The following is a 27,044-nucleotide window of genomic DNA, read 5'->3' on the forward strand; positions in this document are numbered from 1 at the left end:
AGTATAATGGAAAGATAATAAGAATTAAAATGAGTCCTGATGATCATCAATGGTGAATTCAAAAAAGGAAAAAATTCATAAGTCGCAAACTATGGAATTTACTATATTTTATGAGGGTTTTGAGACTCACTTTTTTGTCAGTCAATTATGCTAATAGTCATAGAATATATCAAAGAATTATGTTGCAAAATGACTGCCATACCGAAATGACTGTTTTGGGCGGCCCTACATACCCACAAGCGACCCACTTTTTTGTCAGTCAATTTGCAAATAGTCATAGAATATATCAAAGAATTATGGTGCAAAATGACTGACATACCAAAATAACTACAAAAAAAAAAATAAATAAATAAATAAATAAATAAATAAATTGCACAAGTGAGTGGCTATACCACCCAAAGCGCCCCACTTTTTTGTCAGTCCCCGGAGCTTTGATTATTAAATAACATTCTGAATCACCACAAAAAGTTTCATAAGTACCGAAATAATCTCGAAAAAATGGAGCTAGCTCCCCTACTATTATCGTTATCGAGAACAAGGACAATCCGGATCAACGGACCAGAAGTTTGCAGTCGATGACGACAACATTATCGAGCACGCGAGATCTGCATTCCGCAATCTCTTCGCGCTCAAATCACATCCGATGTGTCTATATTCAATATTTAGCATCCGAGCGCGGAGAGATTGTGAAATGACGACAACGACGACAAGCTTTTCGAGTGTCATCTAAATCGTATTTCTAATAGCTTAGAAACAAATATTAGGAACTAAGTATTAACTCAAATACTACACAAATAATAGAAGAAATTGCGATATGATTTGTATAAAACATTAGATATCTAAAATTAAACGGATAAATAATACTAATCGTAAAGACATATATAATAAGTGCGATATGATTCATTCAATTAAATGGATGAATAATACTAAGAACAAATAAAAGTGCGATATGATTTGTACAAAACGTTGGATATCTTGATTAAACGGATGAATAATATTAGAAACAAATACAAGTGCGAATAATTCGTACAAAACGTTGGATATCTCAATTAAAAGGTATTCCTTTCACGGAGGAGCGTATTTTGTAGGCGCTTAAGCAGGGCCTCAGCAAACTTGTATATTGCATTAAACTTATATAAAATCAAAAGTTATAATTGATTATTATGTTTAATTATAAGAAAAAAGTGAAAATATTATGTGTATTTAGAAATTTTTCATTTTTCGGTAAATTTTACTGTCAGAACAATATGGCAACGCTGCGCTTTTCAGGGCGCCGATTGTAAAATGTAAAGTTGATAACGAAAGTGTCAATTTAAGTGTCAATTTCATTAATCAAAGAATATTGTGACATTTTCTTTTTATCAAAGAGAGATTTTATAATAATAATGAGTGATAAGAAACATAAAGTGAGGAGTAATGTGGGCAAAAATAAGGGACAATTTGTGAAAATAAAAGTTGATAATAAACCGTATGTGATGAACTGAAGTGTGACATGAGCGCACAGCTTGCGTTGCCAAATAATTCCTTGAAAGTCGCCATTAAAAATATTCATCTATAAACCACATTTTAAGTCAACTTTTAACGTAAATATTTTGTTTAAATATTTGGTGACTCTGTATTTTTATCGGCACTATCGAAAATATAGAGTTTAGCGAATATGTAGCGCAGTTAATATTTAATATCTTAAGATATTTGATAAACAAATTATTACATTGAAATGTGAAAAATAGACTTTTTCGATAACGTCACATATAAAATATCGAATTTTCAAAGTCATAATTCTTCTTTATATGTTCGGTAATGTAGTTTAATTTTTTTCTAGCGTAAAGATATGCATTTTAACTTTCTTGTACCAAAAAATTAGTTAATTCTTAAGACTTTGGCGTCATGAAAGGAATACCTTAAACAAATGAAATCATCGAATATGCGTGAGTGCAAAAAAGATGAGTTAAAATCGCAGAACAAGAGTAACTAAAACTGAAATGCTAGATAGATAGTCTCTATAAAGTAAGGGAGTAATCGAAATCAATACGTTTGACGGAATAAAACAAAAGTAAAAATCCCCGAAGAGATGTATAATATACTTTAAATAACTTTAAAGTTCTTAAAAGTAATCTTAAAAATTCAAGAGTTTACTTAATAACATTTTAGGTAAATTAAAGTGTGTACAAGGTTAATCTAAAGTAATCTAAGAAATTTCAAAGTATTTCAAAACTGACTGTAAAATAATTTTAGAAAACTAAAGGTTTTAAAAACTGACTTTAAAATAGTATTCTGGTACTCTAAAGGAGTGGAAAAGTAACTTCAAAGTAATTTTAATAAATCTTAGGTAATCATAAGAAAACATTGAACTTTAAAGTTTTTTTGTGAATCTTGATCTTAACTTAAAAGTTACATAGAAGCAAACTTTTAAGAAGATTTATCTCATGTGGTTAAATCTTCAAGGTTTAAAGTTATAAAGTTAAAGTTATAAGTATTTTAAAGTTATAAGGTTACAGTTATAGAGGATAACTCTTAAGTTATTTTCTTTATTATTATTTCTATATTGCATCTGGAATTTTTAAAGTGTTTTTAAGTTTTAAAAATAGATATAAATATTTATCTTCGTTTATATGTCTGTCCTTATTAGGAAGAGATAATTTATAAGATTTTCTTTAGTTTTTATAGTTTGCTTCTATTAAAACGAGTATAAAGGATAAAGGATTCGTATAAAGAATTCCAAGTAAAAAACAAAATTGTATTAAATTATCGTCAAGTTTGAATATATTAAGTAGCATGTTTTACAATAATTGCAGTATTTTAACAAATAGAGCCGCAAAACAATTACTTAAAAGTATTAAAACATATATAACAACTTTTGTTATGAATTTTTTAATTTACTAATTTACGCTTTGCGCGCGCTATTTAGCTTTAACATTATGCTATTACTATTACACTATTAACTCCTTGAACACACAACTGTCAAAATATACAATGACAGCTGCAAATGAAGTAAGCGCAGCAAGAGAACCAATCGGCATCGCGGAAAAGCGAGAACAATAAACTTTACATCACTTTTTTAGAAGAAGACATGTCAAAGCGCATATATAGTTATATGTGGTTATATCACTTTTATAACTAGTGAACAAAATTATCAAAGTTATTGCAAATTATAATTATTAAAATTAAATTATTTCTATTCTCTTTTTCTATATCATAATAAATAAAAATAAAAAAAGTAAAAAGTAAATCTAAAAATAAGTTGTAATATATTATATAATAAAAATCAGGAATCATATTACATTATTTTTTATATTACATTACATTTTACATTATATACATTGCAGGTCATAATATATTACATAGAATACAGTAATTTTAAATTCTATATAGAATTAAGAACATTTCAATTTGTTGTAATTTTTTCTTATCAACTCTATTTACGATATTCTCCTTATTAGTCCCTCTCCAATGAATTAACTAATGGAATAATATGTATTTGAGCATCATTATACGAAATACAGACACATTTTGATATTATGCTCTGAGGCATGTGACATCCCTGGTAACCATCTCCGATAGAAAACGATAAAAAAATTTCTTATCGTTTTTAATACGGTTAGTGAATCGTTTATTTACGGTACTCTATCAGAAACTCACGTTACAAAATACTTGGGATCCTATCGTAAATGTCTTATCAGCTATACATCAGTTTCTATCGTTTTTAATATGGTTAGTGAATCGTTTATTTACGATATTCTATCAGAAACTCACGTTACAAAATACTTGGAATCTTATCGTAAATGTCTTCTCAGCTGCACATCAGTTTCTATCGTTTTTAATATGGTTAGTGAATCGTTTATTTACGGTACTCTATCAGAAACTCACGTTACAAAATACTTTGAATCCTATCGTAAATATCTTATCAGCTATATATCAGTTTCTATTGTTTTTAATATAATTAGTGAATCATTTATTTACGGTATTTTATCAGAAACTCACGTTGCAAAATACTTGGGATTCTATCGGAAATTTCTTATTACCTTTATATCGGTCTCAATCAGTTTTTAACATAATTGAAGTTTCGTTTATTCACGATACTCTATAAAAAATTCTCGATACAATACACATGGGCTTGCATCCTAAATTTCTTATTAGTGGTGCATCGGTTTCTATAATTTTTAATGGTATTAAAGTAGCTATAATTGTCTTTTTAATATGGTTAATAGTGAACCGTTTATTTACGATGCCCTGTCAGAAAAAAATTGGAAAAATTTGAAATTTCTCAGCTATAAATCAGTCAGAACATCTTTAGATGTTTGCTACTCTGCATGCCACCGGATTATAACCGTGTAAAAGAAAAATAAACCGTATCAGAGATCTTTCTATGATAAAGAAAGAACTGCATTTTTTTTTTAAATAATTAAGCTTCCACCTTTGCGACAACAGCACCAGGAAGCCAAGGGCCAAAATTTTCACGGTTATTAGAGAAATAAAAACAACATTTACATTAGAAACGTCTTATTTAAAATTGCACTAAAATACAAATAAAATATTTTATTATTTTAATCTTAATAACAAATCACACACACACACACACACACACACATAAAAATACTTCGACGAACTTTGTTTTCGAAGATGATAAGTTGTATGTCGGAAAATCCTGATAAGAAACGATAGATGTGTCGGTTCGGTTAAGTCGTATAAATATCGACGAGATGTCTATCGTTTTAACCTTATAAAAACATATGCAAAGTAGAAGATTTTCAAACGATTCAATTTATATCATTAATATACGATAGAAAACGAACCGATTTGCTGCCGTACAGAAGATGATAAGTTGTATGTCGGAAAATCCTGATAAGAAACTGTTTCGAAATTAACGCCGCTTTAACGTCGGTTTGGACGTCGCGAGCGCGATCGAGGAAAGCGTGACGATCAACGAACGCGGCTTCAGAGAATCGATTTTAGCAACGATGAATTTCTCGTGTTGTTGTTTTTTTTTCTTGTCTGTCTGCTTACTTCTCTCTCCGATATCGCGAACTATTTTGAAAAGGAAAATATCGTAACGAAAGATAAAAGGGATAAAGTCGAAAAAGTGTGAGTTCGAAAGAGTGCGAGTTCGAAAGAGTGCGAGTTCGAAAGAGTGGAGTGCGAGATTCGACGGAGACGTACAGAAAGGATATTCGACGGAGAAAGGAGATTCGACGGAGACATTTCGAAGGGAGTTTCGAAAGGAGATTCGATGGAGTCATAGCGGATTGCTCGAATGATGGAGTCATAGCGGATTATTCGAATTCGTCGTCTTTATACGTAAGAAGGTAGATAGAAGTTTAAAGGTAAGAGTAAGCTTTACTACGATTGAGTTAACCGCGGATTCATACGTTCGAGGTCATGACGGGCAACACGATGTTGCGTGATTACCGCGTAGCTTTTTGCGATCAGCTTTATATTATGGTGAAGGACAACGAATGTTCTTGCGTACACCTTTAAAGGTGATCGAGCAGTTCGAGACTGCGATGTAAGATTCAGACCTCTTACGTGATGACGAACAGTTCGAGACTGTAAGGAGATTTCGAATGAATGTTTTTTGATACACCGCTGATGACGAATAGTTCGAAACTGTAAAGAGATTTTGAATGACGTTTTTGATACACCGCTTTGAGTTTATCATAATGCTGAATTACGTTGATACACCGAATACGCCGAATGACGAATTGATACCCCTTTTTTGAGACTTTTAAATTATTTGGATTTGTTATTTACAGATTTAACTCAGTCCTGATTTTTCTGCGCGCCATTCATCCTTGCGATCTACGATCCTGATTTTTCTGCGCGCCATTTATCCTTGCGATCTACGATTCTGATTTTCCTGCGTCCTGCGCGATAAACATCATTGATCTGCGCGCCATTCATCCTGCGTTCTACGTTCCTGATTTTTCTACGTCTTTCATATTAAACATCTTTGATCTACGCACCATTCATTCTTGTGATCTATGTTTATGCTGTTCCTAAATTCTTTGTGTTAAACTTTTTTGCTCTTTACGCTTCTTCATCATTCCTGACATTCTTAATCTCATTCGCACAACACCAACCAGATTGTCAACACATAACAGAAACGATAGATGTGTCGGTTCGGTTAAGTCGTATAAATATCGACGAGATGTCTATCGTTTTAACTTTATACAAACATATGCAAAGTAGAAGGTTTTCAAACGATTCAATTTATATCATTAATATACGATAGAAAACGAACCGATTTGCTGCCATAAAGAAGATGATAAGTTGTATGTCAGAAAATCCTGATAAGAAACGATAGATGTATTGGTTCGGTTAAGTCATATAAATATCGATAAGATGTCTATCATTTTATTCTGCTTATATATCCGTATTAATGCATACGGTAAAATTATTACCATAAATAACGATACATATTATATTGTGTATATACGATTGATTCAGATGGGCAATAATTGTACATATAGAAAACAATTCATAACTATAAAATTTGTATAGTTATTTTCTTATTCGGACCTAAAACGATAGAAACCGATTCGATTCGATTAATGTTTTATCTGTCTTCTAAATATGCAACGATAGAACCGATAAGATACGATTAAAAACGATACAGATATAGCCGTTTTTAATCGTTTTCTATCGGATATGGTTACCAGAGATATTATTCGTCCACTTCTATGACATACATAAACAATGCTATTAGACGATATGTCTAGCTCTCTATCATGATAAGAATCCTCATCACTTACTTCGAGTAGTTCTCCTAATACAACACAATTCTTTCTTTCTGTGTCAATATAATCAACAATTAGTATACGTGTAATTACTAGAAAGATATTGTTATTTATTTTGGCAATGCTGTTATTTCTTACAGTGAGAGCTCTATAGGCATTTGCATGGAAAACAGTGCCTTTAAAGATAAGTCGTTTGAAGGACTGTGCAATGGATTTCACATTTGTTTGAAGAAATTCCTGAATTGTGATTTTTTCCTAAGGATTTTCACTAAGGACAGATAATAGTTTTCAGGTGCTCCAAACAGTCTTAAATTATTGGAGAAGAGATTGCTATTATGACTGGAATAGTATTTCCATAACATAGATTCATATAATTTTTTTCCTGGTTGAGAACAATCATTACGAGAAAAAATTTGTGAACTCAAATGAGAAACATAACGTAATCGCAAGAAAGAGCGACATATCTGCCGAGGAACACACTGCGTGTTCCCTTTATAAGTTTTGTCAGAACTCCATTAAAATGCTCAAAAGGAAACGTAGAGGAAGCCCAAAGCCCTCCAAAATCCTCTACTGCCTTTGGCATGTGAAAAGCAACAAATGAGTATTAAAAGTATATAATGAATAAGAACCTGGATAAACAACTGCAATATTATCAACAAATTCGATTAGAGCAGCTCGACCCTTTTTAAATTCATTATCATCCAATCTTTCCTTAAGAAAAATTGTCATACTGTACACGAAAAGAAACCAATGCTTCAAATATTTCGACGGTAAAAGTTCTTTCAAGCACACTAAGGAATAATACAAGAGAAAACTACGTAACTCTGACGCTTTCCATACATTAAGCTCATCAATTTTCCTTGGAGTTCTGGTTATTTCCACTGGTGGCTTTATTGATTGAATTCTGTCATTCAAAAATTTTTTTTTCTTACTGTTCAAATAATAATCCTTATCTTTGTTTTCATAACTAGTCCAATGTTTAAGGAATGTCGTTACTACTCCTTCAAGGGAGGCATGCATATAATCCGGTACAAAAAAAAGGACCAAATAATGTTAAATATAGGCAATAATAATAAAACACTTCCTCCTTTAACACCCTGAATGTCAGTTTTATTTTGACGATGTGTGTCATTATAATGCTCAAGTCGTTCTAGAGCGCTTAAATGCTGCTCTTGGGACCTTGGTTCCCCTAGGCCTCCAATATACACCCTAGCACTACCTCTTTCTTTTTCAATTCGTGTACCACGATGCAAACAAAAGGAACATCCATATTTTCCATTAAATTGTTTAATTCCTTGGAGTTTTGGTCGAGCTACAGAGTCTACCGATGACAGTAATGTATGAACTTTGATATTTACAGGATATTCTCTTCCAACAACATTACAAACAATGCCCTCTGTGTGTAAACTTTCCAATTCATAAACAAATGGTTTCATAAATGTATTTATTATTGGACTGTTTTTTCCATAATATAATCCACAGAGAAGCATATTATCCTTTCGAGCTTTGAAAGGCAATTCATTGATGCAAGCTTGAATAGGCCATACACTTACGTTAGAGGATTTAAATGGCCTTACGCCATCTGTGTGCCACTGTAATGTTACATCGTCATCATCAATAACACCTCTGTTTCTAAGGTGTTTGCAAACTGTCCCATTAATTACATCATTTTCATGACATTCTTTCCGTAATTGATTTACAAGTTCATTATTACTCATAATTTGCTGTATCTGATCACTAATAGATAACTGAACGAAGAAATTACCATCATCTTTTAGAATCTTCGTAGAACAATAATGACCACATGAGCACTCAATTCCTTCATCAATATCCGGAGGCAGTAAATTTGAACATTTAGAACAAACATGCCTTATTTTCATAGAGGGAGGAGTAGGAAATTTTTTTAAAAATAAGTATTTTGAACCCAGTAAAGGTACAGGCATGTGAGAGTCGATTAGTCGTAGGAGATGTTCGATACCTTTGTCTTCCAAACCCCATCTAATAATAAAACTCATAATTAAAATATCATTTTCCTTTGCAGATATTTGAGCTCCATTATACAAGAGTTTTCTATCTTCTCTCTGTAATGAATTACACACAAAGAAACTCGCATATATCATAATAGCAATAAATATTATTTATAAAAAAATAACTTCAATATTTTTACCATTCTATAATGATCATGCTTTTGTTGAACCTCATAATTTTCTTCATTATAGTCTTGCTGAGGTTGATTATTTATATTTTCATAGAAGACATCAAATTCATTACAAAATTCATTTCTTTCGTTTCCCAAAATGTGCTATTAAGACTTATACTTTCATTGTCAGAATTGCTGGATATGTTACTGGAAGATGAAGAGTTCTATAACAAATACAATGCAAATAATAGTATAATAAATATATTGTCAAAAAAAAATTAATTTTATTTGGAAGCTGAATAGCACTAAATCATGAATATCTTCATAAGACTGCACCATTTTGCATCGCCAGCATGCATGTATGAATTACAATTTAAACACAGAACTTTTAAAAAATTTTTCTGTTTAAATTTCAAACAAATTAAAGGTTGAAAAAAGGCTCACACACGTTACCAGCATTTCAATTAATGAGTTTGATGCAAATATTGAAATATTATTATTCAAACTTTCTGTCGAGTTAACATTCTGATGACTTGAACTGCAGCACCTGTCATTCTCCATGTCATTGTTATTAGCATTAGGATCCTGAAAATGTAAAATTCAAGATTTCAAAAAACATTTATAGTTTGTGCTGAAAAACTTCTATTCATTATAATCACAAATAATAATTAATAACAATTAATTCTTTTATCAATTAATATATATATATTTCTGAAATTTTTGTATATGCGTATAAACAAATTTATGATTAATGCTTTCATTGATGCTACCCCTGGTAACCATATCCGATAGAAAACGATTAAAAACGGCTATATCTGTATCGTTTTTAATCGTATCTTATCGATTCCATCGTTGCATATTTAGAAGACAGATAAAACATTAATCGAATCGAATCGGTTTCTATCGTTTTAGGTCCGAATAAGAAAATAACTATACAAATTTTATAGTTATGAATCGTTTTCTATATATACAATTATTGCCCATCTGAATCAATCGTATATACACGATATAATATGTATCGTTATTTATGGTAATAATTTTACCGTATGCATTAATACGGATATATAAGAATAAAATGATAGACATCTTATCGATATTTATATAACTTAACCGAACCGATACATCTATCGTTTCTTATCAGGATTTTCCGACATACAACTTATCATTTTCTGTACGGCAGCAAATCGGTTCGTTTTCTATCGTATATTAATGATATAAATTGAATCGTTTGAAAACCTTCTACTTTGCATATGTTTTTATAAGGTTAAAACGATAGACATCTCGTCGATATTTATACGACTTAACCGAACCGACACATCCTTTACAAAAAAGTATTACTAGCTGGTTAGTAATAAATACTTATTTTGTGTATTAATAATACTAAAATTAAGTATTTATTAGTACTCGAATCACTGTGATCCAAGTATTGCATAGTATTTTATTACTGGTCAGTAATTTATGAAAGTAGTATTTAATACAGGACGAGTATTGAATACTTAGTATTAAATTTCTGATGAGAAAGCATTTAATACTAGGTGAAAAATACTTGTGTAATAAATACTTGTGTTGAATTACTTATGAGTATTTCAATGTTAGTACTGAAGTACTGAACCAAGAATTCCATGTGTAATAAATCACTGGCCAGTATTTTAATATTAATACTCAAGTACTGAACTGAATATTCCATGTGAAATTAATCACTGACCAGTACTACAATTTGTATAAAAACATTATAATGGGTGTAATTCCTGATAATATTAAGAAAAAGAGATAAAAGTAAGGCACAAATACATTTTATATGAAGGTCTGTACTAATTCGTCGTGATAAAAGTGTACAAGTTTTGAAATAGTACTGAAGATATCATTTTAATATCCAATTCAAAATTTTATTACTCTTTTTAAACTGAATTTGTTTCTTAAGATGATTTTTGAAAAATTATATATTTGTGCTGGTTATGACACATGTAGACTATATATAACACTTACATCAAATTAAGAAGTAGTCTACCACGTAAGGCAGTTGGCTCACGATCCAGAGGTCCCGAGTTCGATCCCACCAAGGTAAGTGTGTTATTTTAAATACAAGAAAATATTTATAATTATAGACTGCATATTAAGAAACAAATTTAGTTATAAAATAGTAATAAAATTTCGAAAAAAAAAAATTTTTTTATGCCGGGTAAATATCGGAAATCGAAATATCGGTGAGTAATTCAATACTAAGCACCAGTAGTTCTGTGTAGTATTAATCACTACCTATAATATTTATCATTACCAGTATTTTCCCAGTATTTCCCAAATAAATATTGACAGTATTAAATTACTGAGATTTTAAGTATTTAGTCAGTAATACTTTTTTGTAAGGGATCTATCGTTTCTTATCAGGATTTTCCGACATACAACTTATCATCTTCTGTACGGCAGCAAATCGGTTCGTTTTCTATCGTATATTAATGATATAAATTGAATCGTTTGAAAACCTTCTATTTTGCATATGTTTTTATAAGGTTAAAACGATAGACATCTCGTCGATATTTATACGACTTAACCGAACCGACACATCTATCGTTTCTTATCAGGATTTTCCGACATACAACTTATCATCTTCGAAAACAAAGTTCGTCGAAGTATTTTTATGTGTGTGTGTGTGTGTGTGTGATTTGTTATTAAGATTAAAATAATAAAATATTTTATTTGTATTTTAGTGCAATTTTAAATAAGACGTTTCTAATGTAAATGTTGTTTTTATTTCTCTAATAACCGTGAAAATTTTGGCCCTTGGCTTCCTGGTGCTGTTGTCGCAAAGGTGGAAGCTTAATTATTTAAAAAAAATGCAGTTTTTTCTTTATCATAGAAAAATCTCTGATACGGTTTATTTTTCTTTTACACGGTTATAATCCGGTGGCATGCAGAGTAGCAAACATCTAAAGATGTTCTGACTGATTTGATATATAGCTGAGAAATTTCAAATTTTTCCAATTTTTTTCTGACAGGGCATTGTAAATAAACGGTTCACTATTAACCATATTAAAAAGACAATTATAGCTACTTTAATACCATTAAAAATTATAGAAACCGATGCACCACTAATAAGAAATTTAGGATGCAAGCCCATGTGTATTGTATCGAGAATTTCTTATAGAGTATCGTGAATAAACGAAACTTCAATTATGTTAAAAACTGATTGAGACCCATATAAAGGTAATAAGAAATTTCCGATAGAATCCCAAGTATTTTGCAACGTGAGTTTCTGATAAAATACCGTAAATAAATGATTCACTAATTATATTAAAAACGATAGAAACTGATATATAGCTGATAAGATATTTACAATAGGATTCTAAGTATTTTGTAACGTGAGTTTCTGATAGAGTACCGTAAATAAACGATTCACTAACCATATTAAAAACGATAGAAACTGATGTGCAGCTGAGAAGACATTTACGATAAGATTCCAAGTATTTTGTAACGTGAGTTTCTGATAGAATATCGTAAATAAACGATTCACTAACCATATTAAAAACGATAGAAACTGATGTATAGCTGATAAGACATTTACGATAGGATCCCAAGTATTTTGTAACGTGAGTTTCTGATAGAGTACCGTAAATAAACGATTCACTAACCGTATTAAAAACGATAAGAAATTTTTTTATCGTTTTCTATCGGAGATGGTTACCAGGGACCATTGATGCTTTCTAGTAGAAAGTTTCTACTTACATCATGATTGTAAATATCTCTTTGTTGTGTCTGTCTTAACCATACTGTTGACCTAGGAACTGGGATATTAGTAGGATCACGCAAATATCTTTTATATGCCCCTATTCGTTTTGGACGAGGCATTTTAAAAAAATGGAAATAATTGCAGTCTTGTCTTGTTAATTAATGCAGAGAATGTGTACGATAACCTACAAAATTATTAGTCTTTCAGATTATCCTTTTACAACACAATCAGGCAATTAACGGCATTCTGTTTTACTTAAATAACAGTTAACATTAATTACTCACATAAGAATTTGTAGCAATTAAAAATTTATTTTAGAACTTTTGCTGTTTATAATTTCTCTTTTTTTTATTTTATAAATAAATCTATTATTAATCAATATAAATTTACTTTCTATATATACTATAATTCTAACTTGTGCGTTTTTGTAAACAAGCCCATATTTTGTGGCAATAATGGCTGCGTTCAGTAGAACATCTGATTTGTTGGTTCTAAAATCAAGAGCCAATCACGTTCGATTGCTACTGAGCGCATTCTTGCGCAATGGTTTCAGCGAAATTGGTTCTCCCCGCGCATGTGTGGAAAAAACCGCGGTCGAACGGGTCGAAAGATAGGTGCATGATTGTTTCAGGAAAATTGATAGTGCGTGAGAGTGTGTCCTGAACGTCTCCATTGTTTTAACGTGCTTCCATACAGTACGTGTTCAGTTAAGTTTTCTCCAAGTGTACTTTGCATGCATACATTGCAGGGTAAGTACAGATATATATATGTATATATACACATATATGTATATGGGCCGGTATCACAGCCTCCGATTAACGTGATCCTCCGATTAAACTCACTCTGCATCTTTTTCTAATTGTCCCCCTAGAAAGAGACGAAAAGTGAGTTTAATTGGAGGATTACGTTAATCGGAGACTGTGATACCGCGATACCGGCCCTATATATGTATATATATTTATATAAGGTTTAATCGGAGGATATATATATATATATATCCTCCGATTAAACGATATATATATATACAGATACATTATATGTTGTTTTCATAGCTCTAATAATATAAGTAAACTTTTTTTCTTCTATATATATATTCCTTCGAAGAGCTAAAAGGTTATAAACAGTGATTCCGTATAGACTGTATAAAGTTTGCTGCTGTGCGATCATCCTAAATGTCTGTGATGAAGATGGAAGAAAACAAGACATATGTTCTGTGTGAATTTATAAATGAGGATGTAAAAGACAATGACGGGGTTGATAGATCAGTTCAAGTGGCACATTCAGATTGGCTCATGTTTGATGAACCAAATGTACCGATAAGCACCTTAATACAAGAGGAGAGAAAGGTTACTGTAAAATGGCCTGAAAATTGTAATGTTCAGCCTAAAGAAGCCATGGCCAACAAGATTTCAACGGGCATTAAATGAATAAATACAGTGGCCATCCTGAAAGCTCAAAGCAATGGTAAATTTCATTATTTTTTTTCACTCTTTTTTTTTCATTTTTTAAAATTTTTTACAATTTCTCAGATTGGGCTGAAATAGTAGAAGCTTCAAAAAATATTGTTAAATATGGAGTGTTTTTTCCAACTAAACAGCAACGAAAAGAGTTGGCGAAAAGAAAAGATGTAGAAGATAAAAATTCTGATGTTAATGTAAGCTATTTTTATTGTAGTCTTGCGTAATTATTTATTTCTGTTCAATGCAGAATTCTATTGTAATATTTTTAAGCTCTTTGTAATAAAACGACAGTCTGATTATCAAATCCCTGTTTAAAGCATCTAATTTTTTTTTGTGTAATTTTTGTTTCAAAAGCTTTCTGTGTGATTAATGGTTTTGGATAAAAAAATAAACTATAAGTATGCATGACATATATATTTTTATTGAAATAGTATTAGACTGTATGCTGTAATTTTACTAAAGATTATTCTACGGCCCGTATTGATTGAAGCCAAGAATTGAAGCTCACAATATATCTATATAATAATTGTTAGATAAATTTGAAAATATATCCATTAGATATATGTCTACGGCCAAAAAATGTATTATTTTGCAGAAACTTTCCAAATCATCAGGAGGAAAGAAAAACTTTGCACACAGCAAGAGAGATGACAAACACTTTGTGACAATGAAAACTGTAAGGGTTAAACAATTTAAATTAAAGGATGACGGTTTTGTAGACAGTGTCAAACTGTCAAGCCGTCTCTTTCAAAGAAAAAGACTGTCGATAATATAGGAATAAAACAGATGAGAAAAGGAAAGAGAAATGAAAAGCAGACGAATATTGTAAGTATTACGATAAATTCGTGAAAACAAGGAAAATGTCATCCTATTAAATATTTATTATGATTAAAAATAATCTATTCAAATCAATTTTTAAATATCACTTTTTTAAAAACAGCTTAGAAATTTATAGTTTCATTAAAATAGCAACTAGCTAAAAAAAATTTTTAGTTTAAACTCATTTCAAATCTATCTTCTACTTCTACTTCTAATTTTTCCATATGAGATTTTGTTTTATGCATGAATCCTTACAATTTCAAAAATTGTAGTCTTGTCTGAGATATTAAGTCACTTTGAATTATACAGTTGATCGTCTTTTAATTAAATTTTTTTCTGGAGACAGAACTTAATGCAAATTGTGCAGAACTGTATAAATGAAAAATACTCTTACAATTAGTCTACTTTTTTTCTAATCTTTTCCTTTTCCTTTGCAACTGTAACTTTTTTGCTACAGCATGATATAATAAAAAGAATAATAATAATAATTTATAATAACATAAAAGAACTGTAATAAATTCATTCAATTCTCATGGCTTTACCAACAATTCCTTTGACTTTCTTTTAGGTCTTTTCTTGCTCAGATGATTCTGATGAGGAATCAGAAAGAAGTAAGTTATCAAATAGCCAATTGTTGTCAAAAGTCAGCATCCTTGAAACTGAGGTTAAGAAACTTCGCAATGATTTGAAACTCTACAAGACCATGTACTCAATTCTTGAAGGTACGTTATTTGTAAGTGAATTAAGTTCATGCAGATTTCAATCAAATCTAAGAAAGATTTATGAAGAGTTCTTTAGAGTATTGAAAAAAATCTCTAAACCATATACATTATATTGGCTTATTAATAGTGTTAATTACATATGATTAGAATGTAGAGGCGAAGTCCTCATATATACATATAATCTTTCAAATATCTTTGCTTTAATTGAGTCCACAATATCAAGCTATTATAAAATAATTTGATTGATAACAGACTTTTGAGAGAATCAAATTTATTATAAATATTTTATTGTAAAAACTACTTTGAAGGGAAGACCTCTTACATACACTCTGTGTACACGTTTTGTAATCTGTCATTCCCAACAATTGTTCTTTAAGGCTCCTGGGTACTCGCCGCGGACATGTAACGTCAGAAGCGAGAAATGACACGATGTACGTCTTGCGTATTATTTCTAAATAAAAAAGCTTTTGCGTAAAATCATACTACAGATAACTTTAGCATACTTCAAAAATAATTCGGCTGCATCCCTTTTTTTCGGTGGCTTCATATTCACATTCGTTTTATATATACGGTTGTTTAATAACCGTCGAGAAAAATGAATGCAGCCGGATTATTTTTGAAGTGTGCTCAAGTGATCTGTAGTGTGATTTTACACAAAAGTTTCTTTATTTAGAAATAAAACGCAAGATATACAACGTGTTATTTCTCGCTTCTGACGTCACGATCCAACGTGGCCGCGGCAATCGCCCAGGAGCCTTAAACAAATGCTTATACCTTGTTTCATTCAAACAGAGGTAAATATTTAGTGAAAAATTTTTTATCTGCATTTTTTACTGTATATAGAGAGAAATTTATTATTGCATAATTTTTTATTGACCAGTTTGTTCACAATTATAAAAAGAAATAATGTTTTAATGTAACTTCCAATCATATTTTAAAATATACTATAATTCACATAATTTCCTCATCTGAAATCAAGGATAAAGGATTTATCATCAAGGTGCAAATGCTGTAAACATAATAAGCAAAAAGGGAGGGAAGAAGACGGTAGGAGCGAACAGACGGCTCATGGAAAGAAGCGCAGAGAAAACGGAGTAAAAGGAAGGAAAAGGAAGGAGGACCTCGGGGGAGCGATGGGATCGACGGAGGAAACATAGAGGAAGAAGAGAAATTGAAGGGAACGTGCGGAACAGTCAGGGAAGCAAGAACGAGAAGACACAAGAAGGAAGAGACGAATAGGTTAGGGCTAAGGGAGAAAGCGGAAGAAGGGGATGAGAACGATGGAGACGGAGGGTCGCGCAGGCGTGCTGGCGAGAACGCGATCGGAAGGCGGCAGTGCAAGACGAAAGTGGTGAGAGGAGAGGGCGTAAGACGCGGAAACACCGGCTGCGGCCGAGACGGCGCGGGGTGCCGGCCCCTCCAAAAGAGCGGATTGGCACTACTGCGGGGCGTCGAGGCGCAGCAACGGTGTAGGCTTGAGCGCGCGCAGAGCGAAGACGGGAGGAGAGACGGCGCTGGGAGCGGGCAGGGATGGCAGACCTGAAGGAGAGGCGATGGTGTTGGCGCACTGATGGAAAGCGCGGAAGACGAAATAAACATAAGCGAGAGGTTAGAAGTAGAAATAGTAATAGAATGAGAAAAAGGAACGTACCGAAGGAGAGGCAGACAGAAAGTAAGTGAATAATGTAGATAAAAAGGGAAGAGAAAGCGGGGAGGAAGAACAGAGGCAGGTAATGATAGAGGGACAGTCATAAGCACTAACAATTTCAATGTAGTGACAGGAGAGGAGAGGACGACGAGGACCGAGCAGAGGACGGAAGAGATGGACTATAAAAGAAGTTATAAAGGAAATAAGGGAGGTAGGACAGAAAATAGAGCGACAGACCAAAGAAATAAAAAAAAGAAATGAAAGAGATGAGAAGACAAATGGAAAGGCTGGAGAAACGACAAAGGCAAAGCGAAAAGAGCGAGGGGCAGGACGAGACAGAAGAAAGAGGATCGGATGAGAGCAGTGAACGATGGGAAACGGAGGAGGCGAGGGAATACAGCGACGGAGCGTTAAGGGGGAAGAGGGCAGTAGATGAGGAAGAAGAAAGTGACGTTGAAGGATGGAACGATGGAGGATGGGGAGAAAGCTGGTGGAAAGAGGTAGAGAGAGAGGAAGAAAATAAAAAGGAGAAGAGGAAGAGGAAAGAAGAGGTAAAAAGTAAAGAGGTCAGAAAGAGTGATGACGGACCAAATAAAAGAGAAGAGGACAGAGAATATAAAGAAAGAAACGAGGCAAAGAGATATAAAAACGAGAGAGAAGCCAGAAGCAAAGAAGAGGAAAGCAAGCACGAGAAGGAAAAAGCGCGACGAATAGCAGAAGACATAGAGGAAGATGTAAGAAGAAGAAGAGAAAAGAAAGAAAGAGAGAAGGAGCTAAAAGCAGAGAAAGAAAATAGAGAAAAAGAGCAAAGGAAGAAAAAAAGAATAATATTACCTACATTAGATCACCATCAAGCTGTCTCACCATTAATGGAAAAAAATAGTACAAATGTAAGAAAGAATTAAATATTATATTAAAATTTAGTTTTTAATTAAATTTATTTGTTGATAATTAATAATGGCAATTAAATATATTGTTTATTTTTCAGGTCGAATCCTTTTCAGAGTCAACTTTGTCTATTAAAAACAGCAAAGAATTGATTATTCCAAACCAAGGTGTTCAAGGGGGCTCAGATGAATCACATAAGGGAAATGATCCTACAAAGGTAAAATTTATTTATATTTTTATTAATAAACTAAATTACCTTATGTAACATATATATGCATGTATTTTTTAAATTTATATTTTTGTAATTTTCAGATCATGATTTCGTTTGGTTCAAAGAGCTTGTCACTCGCAACTGTGCAAAAAGCTCGTCATTCAAAACTGTCAGTTTTAGCAGCAGAATTGTGTGGCTTGGTGTTCACAATCCGTGAGTTGGCTTTATGTTCTCTTAAAGGAAAGAAAACAAATGCTCATAAAAATGCCTTCCAAAAACAGCCAATTGATCAGGAAAAAGTGAAAGAAATAATTGGTATGTTTTTCTTCATTCTTAATTTTTTTTTATAAATCAATCTATAATGCATATTATAAAAATGCTGTAGTATATAGGACAGCATGGTAAGCGGCTTGACTAATCAAAATCAAGCAGTAATTAAAGCAACCACACAGCTTGCCTTATTGTTTAATTTTGATTAATACTTATTGCTTACATTTTTCTATGTACATTTATACAATATATTATACATTCTATACATTTTTTTATGTATCATTGATTGAACTAAATATTGATATCTTACTTTCCTTTCTGACTTTCAGATTATATTGCCAAATATTTTGCCAAATCTCCTGATGACATCAAAGATGATGTATACAAAGCCATTGGAAACAAGCTCAACAACTTTTCCAAAATATCAGAAGGGAAGAAAATAATAAACGAGTATGTTGCTGAAAAAGCTCAGCAACAGAATGGGCAACAACAGCAGCAGCAGGTTGATGAACAGCAAGTTGAAATCAATCCACAGCAGGTAGCTGTAAAAACAGAACCGCAGGAACAAGCAGTTCAGCAGTATGATGAGCAACAATTGATAGAAAATCAGAAAACTGATGTGATCAATACTAGCAACCAAAAAACAGATAATGCTCCTCTTTTATTACAATTAGCAGCATTAAACAAAGTAGCAAACCCGGATCAACAAGAAGCTCTCTAGCAATTAATAAATCTGGCAGAGTTACAAAGGAAAATGAAATTGTAAAACATGGGTGTACTGAATATTTTAAAAACTTTAAAAATTCATAATAAATAAAACAATAACAAATTTAACTTACAATAATACTTACCTTAAAATTTATTTATCCTTGTGAAAAAACCTTAGAATTATGAAAAGTAAATTTAGGCACTTTTAACTTTAAAATTGTCGAAATTTACTTTTCATAATTTTAAGGTTCCTTTTACATTCTTCTTGAAGTAAGTTGCCTTATAGTTATAAGATTACCTTAAAAAATAGTTTTAAAGTGTCTAAATTTATCTTTAATTTCTTTTAAGTTTTTCTTTAAAGTAAGTTTTAAGATTTTTTTTTAAAGATTTCTAAGGTAAATTTTCCCAAGATATCTACGTGTATCATCATAAATTATTACTTTCTGTCTTTGATATTATACTTGCTCATATAAATATTGCAATGCTTGCTGATCGATCAATTGACGATAAATTTTAGTATAAAAATACATCATATCAATCACTTTCATCGGACGCATCAGGATCTTCCGTTTCAAGAGTGCCATCAAAATGATCATTGAAAGCGGTGTCCTCAAAAGACATTTTTTCCGTTTCTGAAAGTCCTGCTGTCCTTTTATTTTTGTTACTTTTCTAATAATACCGTTGTTTTACGGCACGATGAAAAACTTTTCCATTATTTCTCATTTGAATACCGCTCTAGTTTCGGGTCCTTTAAAATTTGGGCACATTTTATAGCTTCATCTTAAACAATATTATTTATATATTATTATTATTTAAAGAATCAAAATATACATAATTTAACATATATACTGTGATTTAAAAGACGGAAAATACTTACAAAAAAAATACTTTTGCAATCTGTGTATTATAAAATGCTAAAGAGTTTTTTATTCGACCACAGTAAGTGAATTTACATGTTAGCTCATCTGTTATTGTTTTTTTTAAGAAATAACTGAGAGCTTCTCTCAACTTTATGCCACCGACAAATTTAAGATACACCTCTGTAACAATAAATTTTTATAATTAGTTTATAATTATGTTTTCTGCAAAAAAATATCAATAATATATGTATAGACCAAGCATTTCTATACCTTTAGTATGATGCGTGTAAAGTCAGAAGTTGACAGTTATTGTATAAGAGAGATATAGTTCAAGCTTTGCGATGCGTTATTCTATTTTTTATACAATATTGTAAGAGATAAATATAATCAAATTTTAATATATTTTCTTATGTTAAAAACTATAACTTACACGTTCATTTTTGCATTGCGGACCTCAGCAGCATTAAAGTTGTTATTATTTTTCACATGTTTACATATACCATAAACATGTCCACTTTTGGTAAATTATTGAAATTACCTTTTACACAAAGCCCGAATCAACCATTTTTTACTTTATCTCAAGAAACTCGAATAAAAGTATGAACTCTTTACTTCGCTGTATAACACCGTCTCAAACTTCTCGTCGTGACGTCACATCACCTTCGGTTAACTTCGGGCGTTTCCGGGGCATTATCGGATAGTTTGAATATTCATAAATAACGAAAAAATTACGCTCAATGAAGCAAACAACAAAAACAAGTAAAGAGGCCAAATTTTGATTTTTAATTGTTTTTGATGTTTGAATATTCATGTTTCAAAACGCTTTAATTATTAATAAATTCACGTTTAAAAAAAAAATTATTTACAATACAATTTTTGTATAAACTATCATATTATGGTGTTTTTAAAAAATCATTTTGTACCCAATTGCTTAACCCCGTTCTATCTTACAAGATATAAATTCTCAGATACTTGATACTTGTATAGCATTAAATTGTGTGGCGCTTACCAATAAGATAACCATTAACAACTATGATAGAATAGAGTGACATCTTTTTACTACAAATAGAAATGGGATAGCTACGTTTAAAAAAATAACTATTTCTTTTAATCTCGTAAATTGCTAATTCTGAGTTGTTGGATAGAATGCTTAATCCATTATGATGTCTATTATAAAGTTCATTATGATAATATATATTGTTGGAAAAATGCATATTATATACCAATTCTTGCTGACGATTTATATCGGTTTAATGTATGATGTTTGAAGAATATTGAAAATAACATAATTTCGTAGTTGTAGTTTATGTAATTTGGGACACATGTATTCGTAAGCAGAATCAATATTTTTTTTAAATATAATATAATTAAATATAATATAATTGATAATATAATTGTAGTTGTATGAACTGTAATAGTATATGACCTGCCAAAATAAAACTAAAAAATGCAATTATAAAACTAATTAAATATAATCTTAATCTTCGTCGGATTCCGATCTCGACGCTTCGTCAGTTTCGCCTTGAACATCGTCTTCATCTTCGTCGCAATCGTCAGAATAAATGTCATCTGATTCTGTAACAAAATAATTAGGAAAATTAACAAATTCCAGCATAATCATCAATACGTAAGAAAAGTAATAATAGAATACCTTGAACATCAAAAGACAATTCTTCAAGAGATGGACTGTGGGGGCCATCAAACCAATAATAATGGTACTTGCTATCAATTAATGCCCATCCGCAATTTTCTGGATTCTTTTCGGTGAGGCTGCGCATGTGTGCATTACACCATATACTGCAGATGTATGATGTTCGTTTAATCTGCTGCAATAGCTCTTGTTTGGTTGGCGGTAGCACTGAGTATCCAACAATTTTTTTTTACAATCTTCTCGTCTTGATTGTTGCATTTGTAGCCTTTTTCAAACAACTCGTACCGTCCTTTGTTGACGTCATTTTTGGTTTTTAATGCATACAATCTGCACACGTACTCTTCAAGAACCCGGAATACCTCACTCGATGTTGCTAATTCGGCACGCCCGGTGTGCAGTTGTATAAAAGCCTCTTGAAATTTCGTATTTTTTTTTAAAATATCAAAAGGCCTCTTCTTTCCTTTCCGGTAGAAAGCAGGGTTGTAGTCGGGGTTGTAATATTCAACCTCTTTAATAATTTAAGATAATCAATTATTCCATTAATATTAGTGATTCTTATTCGTTATGTTAAAAAAAACTATTGCCATAAACGCATTTACAACCTTATCGGTGGAAAATGGTACATGCTTATCAGGGCCGCTTGACATATACTAAAGTTTTACAGAGTACAGAATTGTGTTTGGGCTTTTTTTTAATGTGTAACGACAACGTGATTTACTCGGGATTATTTATGCATTTAACTGTATATCAAAATATACAGTTAAATTTGTGAACAAGATATATCTATTCCTGGAAATACATACCACTTTTTGTGTAGGACAGTGGTAAAATTGTGTTCTACACTTTATTCCCGATAGGAAAAAATTATAACTAGGTTGTTATTAATGAAAAAAGTGTTACCGTGGAATCGACAACTTCCAAGCGTAGGACTGGGAGAACGTACCACCAAATTTGTAGGACTATGTGGCCAATTCATTATACAAATATTTACTAAGCTGTATACAAAAAATCAGCTGGTTATTAATAATTTTTATGGTCTCGTTATTTGGACATATTCGGAGCGGAGGACGCTCCAGTCAAACCATCCATTTTGTAGGACAATTGTTTTTCCGAGTTTATTATTCAATTATCTTAACATTTCAATAAAAAACTTACTGTTAGTTAGACAATTTCGACACCCCACTAAATTGACATGTTTTACACCTGTGCACTTCATTAGCTACTTCTATCGAGAATTTTCACAGGGAAGACTTGGGCGTCTTGTCGAACCAAACCTACTCACGAAGATTTAGCCTGTTATTAATCACTGAAAAAAACAGGCGGTGGCTGCTGGACTATTACGTATTATACGTTGTGCAGAAGTGTGTGCTCCCTGCTGTAGTACATAAATTCAGCTCGTTTAATCTTCGTACAAACTGTTGCAATGAGGTTTACGTACAAATTTTCAAAATTCTGATATATAATTCTCAAAATTGAATGCGGAAAATGAATCTAACTTTCCTAAAAGTTTAACATCATTGGCAAGGTGAAGTAAACCGTGCAAATTATACGACAAAAATTCTATTCCGTATAAATCTTCACTAAAAATTACAAATTTTTGCAATGCTTTTTATGCAAATAAAAAATCTTCATCAGATAAAATATCAGATATAAAAATGCGGATAACACATGATAACAATAAAAAATGTACATAAACATTATGTGTCACCACATTATGTACCTAATACAGAAGGTCCTGTGTATATTAAAAATGTACAAAATTCGGTAGCCTTAAAAGTTTTATATTCAACAATATCTCTACACCGACGAGAAAATTCACGTGGACAATAAACGCTAGCAGAACGCAATCTTGCTGAAATTATATTTATTTGTCTACCAGATAATTTTGACACGGCATACTTCCCTTCAAGCCATGCGGCTATCAGTTTTTTAGTCACCCCAAGCAAGACCAAATGCATATATTCGAAAGGAACATTTGATACTAATCCTATTGGAAGCACAGACAACGGACTTCTACCATGATGATGTTCTGTATCTATACACATTTTATATTCAAAATCAGTTTATAACAGTGAATCAAAAACATTAAATACTATTCTGTTAGATAATCTAAACCTTTCAATTTTGCATTTAGAACACGGATTTGGAGACATGTGACCTTTATGATTTAAAATTAATGCTCTTGCTGGCGCATCTGCAATAAAGCATCTAATGCGTAGAGGAATTTTTTTTATCATTAATGGATATTCCACCATTTTGTATCACTTGTAGAATTTCATTAACAAATTGTTTCATAAATTTATGAGAATCACATGATTTCGATTTTCCTATATAGACTCCAGCTATAATAGTTACTATTTCTTGTATTTTTTATTCTATATTGTATTGGCCAATTAAAATTGTAACGATCCATTCAACGTTGCACCATCTGTGCTTATATCTATAACTATTTTAGTAGGTAATTGGTTTACAGCTATGCATGCCAAGTTTTGTTTTAGAGTTATTTCAAAACCAATATGAATATATTGACCTGAACCTAATGGAACAATATTATAATTTAACTTTTTTCGTGTCCCTAAAAAAGTTCTAGTTGAACATGGTAAATATGACAAACAATGATGTGATCTCAAAATACGTAAAATAGCATCACCTTGTATATACATGTGTAATATTATGTGTCAGAAAAACATTTTATAAAGCAGAAGTATAAATAAGTACTGAGAGAGGACTAGTGATTGATCTATTATCTGAGTTAAGCTAATTCTGATTCTAGATCTAAGTTAACAGCTAATTCTGATTTTAGATTTGATTTGACAATTAATTCTGTTTCTTCCTCTATTATTGGGTGTGCCATTATTGAAGAATTGTCTTCATCTGCAAAATTATTGGTTTCAGACAATTATTCTGATATTTGAAAATTACATTTTGGTATCATCATTAGATTTTTTTACTAAAATTTTTGGATTTTTTTTTATTTTAAAAATGTTTTTTGTTTTTTCTTTTGCGATATATTTTTATGAATACTATATTTTAACTTATTTAAAGTTGCCATTTTCTATATACATATACATAAAAACTTACCATTAATTTTGTTAACTGCGCACATTTGTTAATTATTTATTTGATGTGTCTTCAACTGAACAGTTCAACTAAAGATAAAGTTATTGAACTGTATAAAATCCTGACTGTCTACTCACAATCAGTAGAATTTATTTCCTGTGACAATGCTGTAACATAACCGAATTATACAATAAGTATAAACTTTGTAAGCAATTGAATACCAAATGAGAAATAAAAAAAACACACATGCGTATGTGTATATGCGCATGTTATTACTAGTCAAATCGATACATGTTTAATATATTATCAATGAAATACAGATATAAAATGCTTGATATAATAAAATATATAATATAAAAAAAAAATATGTTACGAGGTCTTTAAAATTAGATTAAATCTAAATGTTTTTTTATCACATTTCTAAATTGGTATAAAAATATATATTTGTATTTTTTTTATATACTTTTAAGCCAATTTATGAGTACGACTGTTGACATTTAAATTCTGTGATCTCAAAAGTTTAGTTAGGATAAATCATTACGTCTCTGTACTATTTCACCATCTCCGATTACTTGATCTTCCGATTAAACTCAATCTTTGTTTCTTTTTGACTGAAACAAAGAGTTTAATCGGAGGATCATGTTAATCGAAGACAGTGAAATCGGCCCTAAGAATTCTGTATTGCAACGATGATGTATCGCAGACATATCAAATGTGAACAAGAAATATATTAAACAAGAAATATATTAAATAAAAAATATATTAAACGCATGCAATTATTACTAGAGATATATCAAACCTTAAAAAAATTTAAGAATTTAACAGATTATTTTAGTTACTTTTTATTTTATATCCTTCCCCTTCTGTGAAATTTTAATATGGTTTAATTGATGATTATTTATATATATCACTAAGTCTAATAGCGTTTTTCTTTGGCAGAACTGGTGCGCACTCAGTGCACATTAAAGTCGTCGTACACAAATCAACGTAAAGTGTACGTTTAATATAAACGGGTTTGGGAAAATTTACCTTAAAAATCTTTTTAAAAAACCTTAAAACTTACTTTAAAGAAAAACTTAAAAAAATTAAAGGTAAATTTGGACACTTTAAAAAATTATTGTTTAAAGTAATCTTATAACTTACACTCAAAAAAAATATTTTTAATTTTATTATTTAATTACTATTTTATAACTAAATTTGTTTCTTAAGATGCAGTCTATGATTATAAATATTCTCTCGTATTTGAAAAACACACTTACCTGGTGGGATTCGAACTCGGGGACCTCTGGATCGTGAGCCAACTGCCTTACGTGGTAGACTACTTCTTAATTTGATATAAAGTGTTATATATAGTCTACATGTCATAACCCCAGCGCAAATATATAATTTTTCAAAAATTATCTTAAGAAACAAATTCAGTTTAAAAAGAGTAATAAAATTTTGAATTGAATATATGATATAATATTTCTTAATGTCGGGTGAATGTCAGAAACCCGGGCTCATTAGAAATTTGCGGCTCTATTTGTTAAAATACTGCAATTATTGTAAAACATGCTACTTAATATATTCAAACTTGACGATAATTTAATACAATTTTGTTTTTTACTTGGAATTCTTTATACGAATCCTTTATTCTTTATACTCGTTTTAATAGAAGCAAACTATAAAAACTAAAGAAAATCTTATAAATTATCTCTTCCTAATATAAGGACAAACATATAAAAGAAGATAAATATTTATTTTTTATTTTAAAATTTAAAAACACATTAAAAATTCCAGATGCAATATAGAAATAATAATAATAAAAAAAAAACCTTAAGAGTTATCCTCTATAACTGTAAACCTTATAACTTTAAAATACTTAAAACTTTATCTTTATAACTTTAAGGCCCAGTTTCACACAAGTGTCGGTTAACTTTTAATCTTAGATTAACTCACTCTTCGTCTCTTTCTAACATCCACCTTAGAAAAAGACGAAGAGTGAGTTAATCTACGATTAAAAGTTAACCGACACTTGTGAAACTGGCCCTAAACCTTGAAGATTTAACCACATGAGATAAATCTTCTTAAAAGTTTGCTTTCATGTAACTTTTAAGTTAAGATCAAGATTCATAAAAAAACTTTAAAGTTTAATGATTTCTTATGATTA

General features: G+C 31.0%; 2 protein-coding genes and 2 long non-coding RNA genes across 5 annotated transcripts in view; 2 read left to right on the plus strand and 2 right to left on the minus strand.

The window, feature by feature from the left end:
- Positions 1-19,450, plus strand: part of LOC143895323 (uncharacterized) — a 43,736-nt gene extending 24,286 nt beyond the window's left edge. Inside the window, exons 3-8 of the mRNA XM_077402372.1 lie at positions 14,654-14,883; positions 15,446-15,599; positions 16,579-18,137; positions 18,236-18,352; positions 18,448-18,661; positions 18,946-19,450. Coding sequence (XP_077258498.1) covers positions 17,505-18,137; positions 18,236-18,352; positions 18,448-18,661; positions 18,946-19,337 — 1,356 coding nt within the window. The 5' untranslated portion in view covers positions 14,654-14,883; positions 15,446-15,599; positions 16,579-17,504 and the 3' untranslated portion in view covers positions 19,338-19,450. The remainder of the gene's footprint in view (positions 1-14,653; positions 14,884-15,445; positions 15,600-16,578; positions 18,138-18,235; positions 18,353-18,447; positions 18,662-18,945) is intronic.
- LOC143895326 (uncharacterized) overlaps positions 1-27,044 on the plus strand; it is an 89,030-nt gene that overhangs the window by 16,657 nt on the left and 45,329 nt on the right. The window lies entirely within an intron of this gene.
- LOC143895324 (uncharacterized) lies at positions 7,093-12,747 on the minus strand. Of its 2 annotated transcripts, none has more exons than XM_077402374.1 (4): positions 12,595-12,746; positions 9,328-9,459; positions 8,902-9,098; positions 7,093-8,815 (listed from the first exon to the last, which is right to left on the minus strand). In XM_077402374.1, exons 3-4 carry the CDS (start codon positions 8,902-8,904, stop codon positions 7,730-7,732), a joined length of 1,089 nt encoding a protein of 362 aa, XP_077258500.1. In that variant the 5' UTR covers positions 8,905-9,098; positions 9,328-9,459; positions 12,595-12,746; the 3' UTR covers positions 7,093-7,729. The 2 variants fall into 2 exon arrangements, with proteins under 2 accessions (XP_077258500.1, XP_077258501.1); XM_077402375.1 differs by having other exon boundaries at positions 7,105-8,815; positions 12,595-12,747.
- LOC143895325 (uncharacterized) lies at positions 21,425-25,397 on the minus strand. Its single transcript, XR_013256276.1, has 2 exons — positions 21,836-25,397; positions 21,425-21,759 (listed from the first exon to the last, which is right to left on the minus strand). It is a non-coding gene; the product is annotated as an uncharacterized LOC143895325 (long non-coding RNA).

The sequence above is a fragment of the Temnothorax americanus genome, unplaced genomic scaffold (genome assembly GCF_048541705.1).
Source record: "Temnothorax americanus isolate GAGA-0224 unplaced genomic scaffold, ASM4854170v1 Scaffold152, whole genome shotgun sequence".
In the NCBI taxonomy this organism is placed as follows: domain Eukaryota; kingdom Metazoa; phylum Arthropoda; class Insecta; order Hymenoptera; family Formicidae; genus Temnothorax; species Temnothorax americanus.